This window comes from Hibiscus syriacus, unplaced genomic scaffold, assembly GCF_006381635.1.
Source record: "Hibiscus syriacus cultivar Baekdansim isolate YM2019G1 unplaced genomic scaffold, ASM638163v2 tig00110195_pilon, whole genome shotgun sequence".
Lineage (NCBI taxonomy): Eukaryota > Viridiplantae > Streptophyta > Magnoliopsida > Malvales > Malvaceae > Hibiscus > Hibiscus syriacus.
The window spans coordinates 1,618,117-1,632,996 of record NW_024062621.1 but is presented as its reverse complement, the minus strand read 5'-3'; the positions used below and the strand labels follow the sequence as shown (position 1 = coordinate 1,632,996).

The 14,880-nt window shown below is 32.0% G+C and overlaps 2 protein-coding genes across 3 annotated transcripts; both read right to left on the bottom strand.

The window, feature by feature from the left end:
- Positions 1-606: 606 nt before the first annotated feature.
- Positions 607-4,560, bottom strand: LOC120218300 (probable methyltransferase PMT3). Of its 2 annotated transcripts, XM_039215286.1 has the most exons (8): positions 4,371-4,560; positions 3,300-3,730; positions 3,057-3,221; positions 2,750-2,932; positions 1,931-2,525; positions 1,642-1,754; positions 1,299-1,519; positions 843-1,164 (listed from the first exon to the last, which is right to left on the bottom strand). In XM_039215286.1, exons 2-8 carry the CDS (start codon positions 3,570-3,572, stop codon positions 843-845), a joined length of 1,872 nt encoding a protein of 623 aa, XP_039071217.1. In that variant the 5' UTR covers positions 3,573-3,730; positions 4,371-4,560. The 2 variants fall into 2 exon arrangements, with proteins under 2 accessions (XP_039071218.1, XP_039071217.1); XM_039215287.1 differs by lacking the exon at positions 4,371-4,560 and having other exon boundaries at positions 607-1,164; positions 3,300-3,572.
- Positions 4,561-10,432: 5,872 nt separating this feature from the next.
- Positions 10,433-11,267, bottom strand: LOC120218009 (protein LIGHT-DEPENDENT SHORT HYPOCOTYLS 4-like). Its single transcript, XM_039215020.1, has one exon. The coding sequence runs from the start codon at positions 11,180-11,182 to the stop codon at positions 10,508-10,510; it is 675 nt and encodes a 224-aa protein (XP_039070951.1). The 5' UTR covers positions 11,183-11,267; the 3' UTR covers positions 10,433-10,507.
- Between the last annotated feature and the right edge of the window lie 3,613 nt (positions 11,268-14,880).

Genomic DNA, 14,880 nt, shown 5'->3' with positions numbered 1-14,880 from the left:
TTATTTACAGGTCTATTTAATGGCATCATTAATAATATATTAAATATATATATATATATATATATATATATATATATATATATATATATATATATATATGTTTTGATTCAAATGTTAATATGGTGTAAACCTACTAAGTTTTATGCAACTCAAAAAAAATTCTTTTTTTTCCTCTTGTTTTCGGTGATAGTCTCTAACAAGATATATTTTATGATCTTGCAAGTTGTGCTACTGTGCACTAATCATATTATTATTGTATCCTAAGAGACAGATAACCTAAAAATCTCGAGCACCGAATGGCTGAAAATCTATCTTAAGAAACTGTGTGTTTGCGAGCCTCAGCCACTCAATATTCTGTCAATTTTCGAGTTTTTTACTTTAATCTATACTTTTTAGATATTAATACAAATTTCATTTAGTTTTATTTTCATCTCATATTATGTTGTAACAACATATCCAATATGTTTTCGACACAAATACGGTTTTTTTTCATATGCGCTGTCCCTATGTTCAAATATGCATCAAACATATATTTCATGTACAATAAAGAGTGGTAACTGGTCATTTACTGAAGAAGAAGCTTCAAATGGCATCAAAGTAGAGTTGTATTTTTTGTTTGTTTGAAGAATAGCCTATATGGATGGTAATCAATTCATGGCTTGTCATGTAATTCATTACATTTTGCAAAAAGGGGTTAAAAATAACAATTTGAACCATTGCTTACTGCTACAAAATGAAATTGTTTGCTGGATTAGTAATGGGAGAGCCTCTTAATACCCTTTGGAACTGCAGAAGAAGGCATATGTGGAGAGGGTACATGGAAATCGTGAGCCTGAAATATTCTACTCGGAGTTCCGGACGCTTTCACTTGTCAGCCACAATTTCTTTTGGACGATAAACACGACATCGTCCCCTTCATGTTCTGAATCCGAACTGGAATCAGCTGTTGCTACTGCTTCCCAGTGCAAAGCTGATAAATACTTCCTTACGGAATCTATCACCCGTTGATTATCCCGAATGATTATGAAACCACTGGGGCGAAGAATACGATCCATCTCGAGTAATAAATCCTCAGCACTGCAGCCCTTCTTCTCAATATCCGAAAAGACTGTCCAAGCATGGAGTAAATCATATGTTCGAGGGTACGTGGAAAAGGCTTCACACCTGCCAAAATGATCAAAACAGGGGATGAAAATGGACATAAAGAAAGCCAAGTACAAAAATCGTGGGGTTTAAATGAAAAATAAGTTATATTTCGGACTACGTTAAGCAGATTTCGTAGGTTAATTTGTGCGTACCAGTCATGAGTAGAGCCAATGAGGCCTCTGTCATATATCAACTTAAGCGTGTTCGGTCCATCCTCCGGGATGACATTCATCACCCAAACATTCTTGTCTTTTAGAGCAGCCGCAAAAGATCCCATGTGTGCTTTCATGTCCATCAAATTCCTCAAACTATCATCCTCAATCTTAGGACTCAAGAGATTCCAATAACTCTCTACCTGACGGCGCCAAGTTTCCTATGGAATTGCAAAAGCTATATTAGCATCCATACCATTGGTCAGGGTCGCATAAATCACAATACAAGCACAGGGAAATAATCACAAATAAAAGCATGGATGAAAAAATGCTGCTTCATTACCGTGTCTTTTTCGAACATTTCGTTCGAATAACCAAAATCAGCAAGCCTTGGAGGAGGAGATGTCAATCTGGCTGGCCACGGAGCCAAACCACTTCCCTTGGCCTTCTGGTCATCTGATAGAAACAAAGAGAAGTTTTAGTTAAGATAAATTTTAAAGCTCCAATCTTTTAAACCCATCAACTCCAAAGAAAGAACAAAGTTCAACTTCCAAATAAATAAACAGAGGAAGATATCGACTAAAGGCGGGGGAAAAGACTTTAATATTAGTAACACCGATATATATACTCACGATCAGAATAAGGAGTGATACAAGCTTCCATTCGCACACCCCAAACTGCATCTGGATCATCATCGGAACGGCAGAGGGGGGGATTTGTACCAGGTTCTCGTTCCATATAACAATCATTTGTTAAAGGCTTTTTCCAAATGACAGTTTGGTTCCTCTTCGCAGCTATTCTCCAACACATACGTTTCACAAGGGCACTCATCTCCCTCCATATTCGGAGATCCTCCTCATCTTGTGCATAAGCTTCCGGAGACGAGTAGGCAAAATAGCCTCCTGGTCTAAGTAACCGGTCTAGCTCAAGAAGAAGAATCCCATCCCTTTGAAGCCAATCAATCCTACAGCGAGAACAGTGAGCAAGTTCGAATGATCTGCTCGGGTAAGGGAGCCTTTTGGTCCCTAGAACACCGAGATATGCAGGAATTCCTCTTTCCAAGGCAAATTGGATTTGATTTTGATGCACATCATTGGGTGCTAATGACATTGCTATGATATCAGAAGAAAGAAGATATGCTCCAAAACTTGCAACGCCACAACCAACATCGAGAACTGTACGAAGTGTCCCTTCATTATTTAAATTGTTGTGTGAAAAGTTGAGCATCTGCCAATTCAAAACAATAGAAACCAAAGTCATTGCTTCTTCCCTAGGTTTGAGAAGCTCAATAAGAACCATTACATTCGAAGCCAATCAGTGAAATAAGGAACCAAAAAATGATGCAGAAAACTCAAACAGACACAAATATATCATTCCTTAATAGGTGTTCAAGATTCGTGTTTCAAAATATTTTCTTTCGAGCCAAAATTAGTATGCATCAGCGATCTTACATTTGCGATTGAAGCAATATACTTGTCAGCTCCATAGTGAAAATGGGTGCCTCCCCCTGGGAAAACTATCTTTTCACCTTGTACAACCATCCAATTCTGGTCAGACTTTTCATGTGCAAGGTGAGTATGGGGAATATTTGCCTTCCACACTTCATCTCTGCTTTGAGGCCACTTAATTGGAATCTGTAGTTTCACATGAATTAGAAAACTTTCGGAATATGAAAAATATCACAATGATCAACAATATAACACATATACGCTACGACCATCACTATATATGACAAAACTATATACACTTCATCAGCACCTTGTATCCTGGAGGAGGAGGAATCAAGCAATTATATCTCCTTTCGGGAGGCGGGCAGTGACGTTCATAGTGCTCCATCACCGACAAGTCAAGCTTTAATCTCATTTGGTATATGATATTTCTGTCTAAGCATGGAATCAATTCCAAATGTCGATCATCGCAGACCTACGAAAGTCATAAGCAGATAAGTTAAATGCCAGGGGAACTAATCAATATGGAATGGTTCAACAATAAGCAACTTACCGGGAATGTTTTTGGTGCAACATCTTCTCCATCCTCCAGTCCAAGTTTTGTTGAAGATTCATATTGCTTGCCAACAGCTTCATCATCTCCACCCAAATATGAAGATCCAAACTTTCTCAGAGATTTACTGCCATATTCAAGAACTGAAGCGCCATTGCTTGAAGACCCAAAAATAGATCCATAATATACATAGAGAAAACCAAGAAAGATTGCCACAACAACGAGCGAGGTGATTAATCTCTTCTTTTGGCCTCCATCAGATCTTCCCCTCATCCTTATTTTGCACTATGATTCTTCACAAATTGTTTTCACACAAATCTCCCTATCCTAGTCAATCTCACACCAAATAAATCGGTCTCGTTGCTACCATCAGAGGGGGGTGCTCTATTCAATTGAATGAATAACACAAAACACTTCAAAAATGATCAAATCTGCAAGAAACCATCAGGTGATTAATGCTCTTGAATCAACCAACAAACTGATTTAACTTCAACAATAAATCTCAAAACCGAGCTTTAAGCTACTGCAACATTTCAGATCCATGTTAATAGTCCAAATATATAGGAAACTTACATTACATGATTAAAAAGAAAGGGTAGATACAATGAAATGATTAATGCTAGATGACACTAACTGCCTACAGTTGTAACCAGTTGATTGACAACCATGAAAAAGCAATAAAAGCATGTAACTAATGCTCTTTTTTACTCTGAATTGAAACAATGGAATCGTGAAAATGACAGCTAGGTAGTAACTTTGATGAACTAAACAGATCTGAATAAAAAAAATCTCAACCGAACCCGAATTTCTGCATTAAGGGGGAAAACATTAAAAACTAACCAAATTCCACCATCAAGAATCAAACTTGGATTACCAAGGAATCATTATTACTAACATTCTTGAAGTAAAGATAGGAAATTGGGACTGAACGATTAAAACTACCACAAAAAACAAACAAAACCCCGTAAATCAGATCCCCTAAAAGAAAAGAAACACGGTTTTAATGAAAACCCAGAAATGTATTTACAACAAAACAAGCTTGAAATGAAAAAAATAGAAATAAAAGCTTACTGGATTTCAATGAAAAAAATCCGAAATGGGCAAAATCTAATAGAGATATAAGAAAAGATAGCACAGCAAGAAAGTGAGAAGGATTAGATCTCAAAGAATCTGCTTCTTTTTAATATGAACTGTGAGGGAGGGAGAGAGAGAGAAAGCGCAAGACAGTGTTGAGTTTCACACGTTGTTTATGAAGGAATCCGTGTGAACATCTCTCTGTCCAAGACTGGATTTTTTGACGACTAGAATTTGACATTGGGTGAATTTTTTTATCATTATTCTAATTAAATTTTAGGGTAAACTATAAGTTTAGTACTTAAATTATTACTTTTATTCTATTTTAGTATCTAAACTTTATTTTTTTAAAATTATACTTAACGTTTAATTTAGATTTATTTTGGTACTCGGATTTAAAAACTTAATGGAACTACAAAATTACTTATTTGTGGGAAAATTTATAATTCATCATTCAACTATTTTCTTACTCCTATTTTTGTCACTAAAGTTTAAAATTTTTTAATTTAATTACTCAACTTTCAAATTACATAATTCATCATTGCATTATTATTATTTATTAATATATAATTTAAAAATTAGATTTGAAAGTTAGAGAGATTAAATTAGGAGTAATTTGAAAGTTAGGTAATTAAATTAAAAAAATAAACTTTGGTAATCAAAATAGGAGTGAGAAGCTAGTTGAATGATGAATATTGTAATTTAACCATAAAAATGCCACAAATAACGAAATGAAATAAAAAATCAACATTAAGTATGATGTTGAAAAAGATAAAAGTTTAAGTACCAAAACAGGATAAAGATAATAGTTTAAATACTAAACATATAATTTACCCTAAAATTTAGTAAAATCAGGTGGTTGATGGATTTGGCAAGTTGCATTCATTTATTATTATTATTTACGCGGTGAGAATATTATGGGCCTTCTTTCTGCCTGCGAAAGCGGTAAAAAGGCACAGCCTTCCCATTCCAAGGGTAATTGCCATTTGCCTTTCTTTCTTCCAAATGTAGAAATAGAACCATAACACCTTTTTCATTTCTTATATACATAAGGTAGAAATAAAATTATTATTTAGGTTTGACCTTTAAATAGTTAATTTTAAGTATACTTTGTATTTATTATTAAAAATATCAAAATCTAATGTTGGACTAGATTGATTCATTTAAATCATAAATTTATTTGTCTAAATTTAATATGATTGAAAGTGTTAGATTCAGTCTCATGCAAGAATAAAGTCAAAATATCAACGAATAAACTATAATTAATAGTATAAAATAAGGGTACATAAAAATTTTAAATATATATTTAATAACCAAAATTAAGGACAGTGCCCCCAAGATAGAGCATAGTTTTATCTCTGGTCCCATGTTTATTTTCTTTTAAATCGTTTTGTTGTTGTGTTTTAATATGTTTCAATCAATACTATATTTTATTAGTGTGTATTGGTATGTACATGTTATATATTAACTCAAACTTTTAGTTGGTAAATTTTATTATAATTTCAATAGTTGAAAATTATTTGATAACTAAACATATTTATAGGTAAAAAATCTTATAGGGTAAAGATTCTTGGCGATCGAGTTTTTTCTCTATAGATATATATAGGGATGGCAATGGGTCGGGTCGGGTTTTTGGACCACCCGACCCGACCCGAGAAGAAAGGGTTTTTCACCCGTGACCCGACCCGATCCGACGAAATTAAGGTTTAACCCGACCCGACCCGAATATATGACTTAGAAACCCGACCCGACCCGAAATAATAATAAAAAAAATTTATTCAATGAAAACAGTGACTTAATTGAAAAAAATTATATATGGAGGGACATTATTGTAATTATCCCTAAATATATAGGATAAAATTATATATATTTTTCGGGTCGGGTCGGGTCGGATTTTTTTCACCCTAAACCCGACCCGACCTGACCCGAACAGTACATTTAAAAAAAACACGACCCAACCCGACCCGAACCCGAATTTTTTTAAAAAAAATCCGACCCGATCGGGTCGGGTCGGAACCCGTCGGATTCGGGTTGAGTTGCCATCCCTAGATATATAGTATGTCTTAACTTTTAGAATAATGCGAGAGATGATTGTGTTAGAGAAATGTAATTATTTTCATTACCTTTGTATTTTTTATAATTTACGTTGTAAAGATGAGTTTTGTAAGAATATTAGAAGAGTGTTTTGTGATACATTGGATTTTTGGACATATATAATATTATGGATTTTTTAATGTATTTGTTCTTTTTGTGATATATACATTTATAAAGGATTATTGTTTCTTTCATTTGTAGAGATAAACACGACTAAACTACATTAAATCTCGTTTCTTGTACATGTTCTATTTCATGTTCATATCGCTTCGACTACTTTTTCACTCACTTATTAGTACAAAAAATAATATTTTAAACTAATTGAAATGAAATATTCATGTGCATCGAATACTCGAATTCATTATAGATTTGAATTCAGTAAGTTGAGTTTATCAACAAACTTTTGTGTTTTACAAATAAGTGGATAACGTTGCATCCGATCCATATTAATTTGAGTCGGTCCTTCAGACAATATCCATAGTTAAATATTTGAGTTGTGAATAAAATAAATTAGACTTACAAAATAATATTATAACGAATATCATTATACTCGATCCAGATCAATTTACTAATGATTCGAACATCGATGATTTGAATACCATAAACATCTTTAAATCTAATACAGATAGTGATTGTAATAATTGAACTCACATTGTCCAAAGTCTTTGAAAAATTAATCAAATAATTATGATGTTCGAATCCATACTATCTAACTTCATTGCCATCGATTGTATAAGTAGTGCATAATTTATTCATTTCCCTTCTTTAATCACAATTGTATAAATACATATCTAATATCACTTAAAATATGCTCTCAGTGAAATAAAATACTCAATATATCACACTTACTTTTATCTATTCACATTTTATTTTAAATGATGTTATTTCATTAACATTTGATGAAAGAGTTTATATGGTTGTTAATAAAATTAATATAATTATGTATCTAGTTATTATTACTTACACGTTTTATCGATTTGGTCCTAAATAAACTAAATATGTAATTGCAATTTTGTTAACTGTCATATTAGTTCATCCATTGAATATTAACAGGTGATTTGATTGACATCATTTAAATAATTAAATGACTTGATTGACAAGTTTAAAATATCAATAATCAGATTAAAATCCGTTCATAATTAAATGGTAATGGGTGTAGTTTACCCGGTGTTAAATAATTTATACAATCCAATCCAAAAACCCTAAACTGTTTGAAAAGAAAAGTATACTATGCAACATGCATGAGGAAATCACTGACTCTGACATGTTGGACAAAACCTTTTCTGACCGTCACCACTCATGGCCCCACTTCAACAAGTTGGAGGGGATGCAAAGTACGTCAACGGTTGAATTTCTTCCACGTGGCGTAATCACAGAGGATGTCATGCTGCAAGAATGACAGGGAAGCACGTGCGAAGGCTGAGTAGGCACAGCGTGGGGAATTGATCATGGGTGTTCGCGGTCTGTTTAGATCGATTTTGGGCTAAAAATTCATTTGATCTGAAAATATAAATATTTGCGATTTGAATCGGTTTGAATGTTTCTAAAAAAATTCGATCCTATCCAATTTAATGCGGTTTGATTCGGTTTAGATTTGTGTGATTTTTTAATTCTAATTTTTCAAAATAATTCAAAGCAACAACACTGCCTAAGGGGTCAAACAATTTCACTATTTCACATCCTAAGCTATCTTATATCGAATAAACATAGTTGATGAACATAAATTAGCTAGATTGTAATGGTCAGAATCGGACTTCCATTTTCAAAATGTTGCAATCATATATTACTTTGTGTTTTACGCCAAGAATAATAGGAGAAAACATCGAGATATAAAAATGATCAGACCATAAAGCTATTGAAAAAACGACACTTATTGTAATAGATATTGGTTCGGTTCGGTTTTGGAAATCGAACTAATCGATTTTTTTATAAAATAATCAAACATACTAAATTAATTTCAATTTTTTCGATTATCGATTTTTTGGATCGAATTTCAGTCTTTTTTTAGATCATTGGTTCTGAACACCCTTAATTCTAATACACCCATTCGATTATGGCGACCGCCTCATATTTATTTCTCCAAATTGTGCCGTCGTCAAATCCTTGATTTAATCTATTTAATTAATAAGATCATTTTAAAACTTTATATTTAATTTTCTAATGGAGTGACAAAATACACCGTTAAGAAAAATAATTATAGATTTTAAATAGAAATTACAGAAAAATATGAAAAATATATATTTTATAGTTTCATAAAGAGTTATGTATAAAAAATTCGAAAGAACAATGTATATTGAGAGAACGAAACGAAAACAACTTAATTTTGTAAATAATGAAGATAAAGAGATATATATTACACAATCATATTAATAAATTAATCTTTAAATTTAATAATACAATCATATGTATATTGTATAAGTAAAATTATGAATCAATAATTTAAATAATTATTTTATGATTTATTATCCTATGATACAACATCTAACATATATGATTTTTTGTTGTTGTAAACTTTAAGCTATACTTCATCAACTGGAAATATATTTTTTTTGTATAATTTTCTTTTAAAAATAAACATTAAAAGTTTAATTAAGCCTTCAGTTATTAGAACATGAACAAGGAATATGCTCCATTTGGTTTAGGATAAATGTTAAAAACACATACTTTCCTTAACTCATCTTCTTATCAGCTTCTCACAATTAAAATTAACGAATAAACAATACGATTTAAATTAATTTAACAATTCTTTAAACTCTAATTTTTTTATTAATCCGAAGTGATTATAAAAAAATAATATTATCAAACGTGTTGCAGGATCTAAAATTCCTCGACCTTTAAAATCTAATTATTATTGTATAAAACCATTTCCATCACGTAATCTCATCATACTTTTTTAATGTTTAATTTATCAAAACCTGAAACTCGTACATACTTTTGTTGAGTTTGCCTGAGACTTCTATCTCTACCTTGTTCATATTTCAATGACATGAAATGGCTTTTAACATTAAACATGTATAATATATATATTTGCTGATAATGTATAAAATTATATCTTAATAGAATTAAAAGAAATAAATTTATCAAACTTATACTTTCATGTTGGCTATTAGGGTTCGTATGAGAACTAACAATACCTGACCGTTAATTAGGGTTCATGTATATGGCTATGGACTACCACATAATAATTTATATAATATCTCGCCATGGGGAAACATGCACAGATGAATTGCTGCCCAAATCAAGCAATCTAAAGGCTATTCAAGACAAAGACCCTATCCCCCATTATAAAGGCTGATATTTTGCATATTAATGTGGGATGTTAGCTGTTGAAAGAACATGGAAAACTCCAATATCAACAACTGTTTTAAGTGTTTGATGCAGCTTTTGGTTTGCACGTTTAGTCTTTTCCTTCATATTCATACATACATAAAATGCATACATACATACATATAATAGAATCAAGCACAGGGAAGGCAAGCAAGAGATAAGAAAGAAGTAAGGAACATAAGTGATTCTAAAACAGGAATGCTTCTGTTTGCCCACCTGAACGCATGATTCCCTTATCAGTACTTGATTGATTTGTCAAATTCCCCGTAGCTAAATATTCTGATAAGTGTTTATTAGAATTCATTTAACGACCTCGAGTGTTGTTACTCTTAGAGGTTCCAAATTCGAATTGTTTAGAGTGTGTGCTCATTGTCAATTGACTAAAAAAAATTCTTATTATTGTACCAAATAATAATAAGGGTTGATAATTAGTAATTACCGTTAATTACTACAGATAGGACTCACACTGCAACGACTACTGTTTTGATCATAGTAAAAGAAATAAACTCATTAAAATGTAGGGTAATATCCATTAATGAAGATGAAATGCAAAAGGGAAAGGTCTTTAAGACAAAACGATCTAATAATTGCAGATTAAAGTACTTAAGATGACTGATTATTAAGAAAATAAAACATTGGAGAAACCCTTTTGCCATGCAGAATTGCAGATAGATGATAACGTCTTTTCATTTTTTTCATTTTTATGATTTTGCTTACTGGTTTTGGTTTCCGTTGGGAGCTGGCGGAAGAGATGGTTGTGGAGGAGGAGGAGCTTGAGATGGTCGCTTTCGTTTCTTCTTCTCATAGCTTATGCCTCTTGCTTTAGCCTGTGAATCACGAACCTCACGTAGGTAAAGCCTAATAGCTCTGGCACCGAAAGGGTTAGCTTCGGGTTTGCCACCGTGTTCTTCGAAGGCGGCACGGAGGCGTCCGATGAGGGCATCGAGGCTTCCCCAAGCTTGCCGGAGAGGACAAGGGCATGGAGCCGGAGGGTTAGGGTGACCGAAGAAAGGACAAAGCTGGGTGTGCACTTTGGTTTTCCCGAACTGGTCAAGGTACCGGAGGAACTCCAGGACGTGGGCGCCGCTGCAGCGGGAGAGTGAGAGCGGCGGACGGTGGTTCCGGAGGTACTGCCCGAAAGTGTTCCAGTCACGGCGCTTTTGGTTCTCGTAGCGACTGAGAGTCGAAGGAGAAGCTGAAGAAGAAGAAGGAGGAGAAGAGGCCGCGGCCGGTAAAGGGTTTGCGTTGGTGTTGGTGGTGATAGTGATAGTGGTGTTCACGGTGGTGCTTGCGGTTGCGATGGAGAGGTCTGCGGGGAAACATGGGGTTAAAATGGTGGCGGAAGAAGGGTTTGAATTCAAGGTTTCGAAACCCTGAAGAGAATCCATATAAGAAAAAATTATCGAGATCAATCGATGGATGATTAAAAATAGGTAAGATTTTACATAGCAAAGGGAGCCTCGATAATGGCAGGAGAAAGAAGAGGATGATGAGAAGGGTATGTAAAGGGAGTTTTTTTTTTTAAAGAACAATAATTATTTATGAGAGATAAAATATATAGGGAATTTAGAGGAGAAAAGAATAGTGTAGTGAAAGGTAGGGTATATTGAGAGTCCTCATTGCTTTTCTTTGAGGTTTCTTTCAACCTTTTGTTTGATCAATCCCAGATAACTTGAAAGCTTCTCATCGTGTCTAATGGTGTGGGTGTGGCATACACACACATATATGTAAATATAAAACAAAATATGATATTTTTATAATTAAGTGTAATTATTTATAATCAATAATTATAAATAAATGATATATTTAAATAATTATTACAATTAATAAAAATTATCAAATTAAATGTAATCAAACGACCTCAATGATTAAGAATCATTGTTATTTTTAGAGTTTCGGAATCGAGCAACACGTATGCAAGGTGATGAGCAACACGTATCCAAGATTAATAAAAAAAACATCTTAATTAAACTCTTCAATTCTTTTTGAATAGTATAGGGTGATTATAAATTAAGATATATTCATAATCTTTCTTAACCAATTATAATACACACCAGATGTAATTGCTTGAACCCATTACCTTAAGGGGGAATAACAATCCCTTTAATCTATGAGGTTACTCATTGATACAAATACGAGTGAAGTTAATTATAAGACTAATTATTCGATACACAAACTATGTAGAATTAAGATTCCATAATTATGTTTATTTGAATACCACATGACATATTTGAATGACATTTAACACTATTCCTCAAATTTTATACCCTAAATTTTAAATCTAAACCTTAATTTTAAACTTAAAATCCTAAACTCTAGATAGAACATGTGATATCAATACTACCCTAGTCATGAAAAATCATTGATAATGCACATACACCTTATAGATGTAGTTTTTTAAATTTAAGTCCTCTAAAGATAGGTATATTGCTTTTTACTACCGACACTCATTGAATTTAATAATTAATATAATTAAATTCAAATGAAAATAATTAATTTAAAAAATATATTTTTAAATGGAACTATGTTTTTTTATGAGTATTTTGTCCCAGGAAGTAAACTATGACTTGAGTGAGAGAGATTGGGAATGGTAAGAGGAAATAAGAACGGGGCTTTATATGGAAATGGAGAGAGGTTTTCAACAGTTTAGGAAAGAGACGAAGGAGACATGATAAGGCCATTTAGGGTGGAATAACATGATTTTGTTTCTTCACCCTTTCCCCCACCCCTTTGATTGACATCACCTTTTCTCAATTTACTACTTTACCCTTTTTACTTTTACAATAATTAAGGACAAATACATAATTTAATATATATATATATATATATTATGTTTATTAGTTATCTAAATTTGATGTTAAGAACACGAATTAAGTGATTCAATATTTGATTATTGTTATTCTTAAAAAGTTTAGATTTAACATGATATCTATAGATATATTTAAATATTTATTGTCAAATAATTAAAACGTAAAAATATTTAAAATAAATATTATATTTCTATTAACGTGAATTTACGAAAGCAAAAATTTGAAGCAGAGGCGTAGCTTGCATTACCCGGAAGCATGAGTCAATTAAACAAACAGTATATTCGCAAACAGTTCATGTGAGCAACAGTTTCAAACCCTATTTATTGGCCTTCCATACCCAACCAATTTAGGAAAACTTTCAATTCGTCAAATAAATCTATCTTTCATGCTCCCCTAACCCCATTACATATGATAATAGGGTTTTGTTGTTGTTGTATCTTTTATGGACACCCCTTGTTTTATTTAAGTCGGATTAGATTGTGATTTTAAAAGATCTTTTTTATCTTTCATATATAATGATATTTAACTTGACGCGCTTATATATCAACGACAGTCGAGTTAGCATATCCACATGCCATTTTTATTAATATTATTTAATAACACAATAATATATATTATCTAATTGGTAAGAAAGTAGAAAAAAATATAATATTTAAACTAAGATTTTATTGTAGTAGTTAGTAAACGTCAATGTTTGAACTCACACACAATATAAAATAATAAGAGTATATTTGACCATTTGATCAATTAATGAATATTTCTTTTCTCTCGTTTTGACAGAAATAGTAGTCTTGTTGCTTATTACTCTTCTTAAATTTAATTTATTTATTTGAAAAATAAATTATTAAAAGCTTCAACCTTTGTGTAATACAAAATGAGAAAACAGATTTTATATTAAAATATTTTAATAAAATGTGATTTGGTCCTCAAATAATCTTGAATTACATTAATCAAATAATTAAAAATTACATTTCAGCCATATTGATGAACTATAATAATAGAAAATTCCAATAAATTATTAAGTAATCTTATATTTTTTTGATAATTTTATTACTAAAAATAATTTTATATTCTGTAAATCGAATGATACAATTTGAAAGAGAAATGAAAAATTCAATTCTTAGCGTTGCAGAGATTTTGGCCTATTGTCCAAGTAACGAAGGGATGCTTGCAATCCAAACTAAATTTTGGAGAAACCATTCAAATTAATTAATTAAATCACTATACTATATAAATTTTCAAACCCAGAATTTAATTGTAATTAAGATATATACATTTTTAACAGATTATATATAGTAGAACTTTAGATTTTGAATCAAACAGTTAAAGATACTCGTATAGTTAAAAGCGAGACTAGGGGCTGGCTGCAGAATTGACACCTCAGTTCTGGTAAAATTATTACTCCAATCCTCTAAAAATTTAAGATTTTGGCAAAAAATTATTTTTACACATCTTAAAAAGACTCATTCCAAAACAGGGGCGGACTCAGAACAAAACTTTAGGGGTTGCACAAAAAAAATTTCCATGAGAACTTAACTGAAATATGAAACCAGATTGTGTTTAGAGAACTAGGGGTTGCCCCTTTGTCAGGACAAAACCTTAGGAGAAGCAAAATTAACATTATTCTGAGAAATTTGAGGGGTTGCCCGGGTTATCCCGGGCTACTCATAGGTCCGCCCCTATTCCAAAAATCATAAATATTGTTAGTTAATAAAATAGGGAAACTATTTTATGAATCTCATAAAAATTATGTTTTCATTTCAGCCTTAATGATTATTTATTAATTAATGCTGAAAGCAGAATGTCAAATACAATAAATTCAATACCAGAACGCGGACAAAATAACACTTATGATAATTCGTATTTTGACCAAAAAGAGAAATAAACGGATTGCAAAAATTATATAGGCATCTTTCCTAGTCTAGAAAACAAAAATTCATATTCCAAAGAAACAAAAAGAATATCTTTTCTTAAATGTACATGCTTTGTTGAAATGATATTTAATTAAGGCAAGGGGATTAGATTAGCTTGGAATTCACTAGTAAATTTGGAGGATCAAAATCCATATCCAAAGCAAAGCCTACCCGAATTTGTCTCCCCACTTTGCTTTTTCACTTAATTACCAAAAAGCAAAGTGGAAAATTAACATAATGTATCTCTCAATCTTCCTTTATCCACCATTAGGAGCTCTTTTTGAGATTTTATGTTCCTAAAATGACTTGACACCCAATCAAAATCTTAATTATTCTAATTACATTGCCGTTAATCAGATTTTA

What these genes read in the sequence shown, in the direction of transcription:
- LOC120218300 (XM_039215286.1), bottom strand. Translation starts at nt 3,572, where the DNA reads ATGAGGGGAAGATCTGATGGAGGCCAAAAGAAGAGATTAATCACCTCG. An exon ending in AAATGTTCGAAAAAGACACG is followed by an intron (nt 1,520 to 1,641) that starts GTAATGAAGCAG and finishes GCAATTCCATAG; the next exon opens with GAAACTTGGCGCCGTCAGGT. An exon ending in ATTGGCTCTACTCATGACTG is followed by an intron (nt 1,165 to 1,298) that starts GTACGCACAAAT and finishes TCATTTTGGCAG; the next exon opens with GTGTGAAGCCTTTTCCACGT.
- LOC120218009 (XM_039215020.1), bottom strand. Translation starts at nt 11,182, where the DNA reads ATGGATTCTCTTCAGGGTTTCGAAACCTTGAATTCAAACCCTTCTTCC.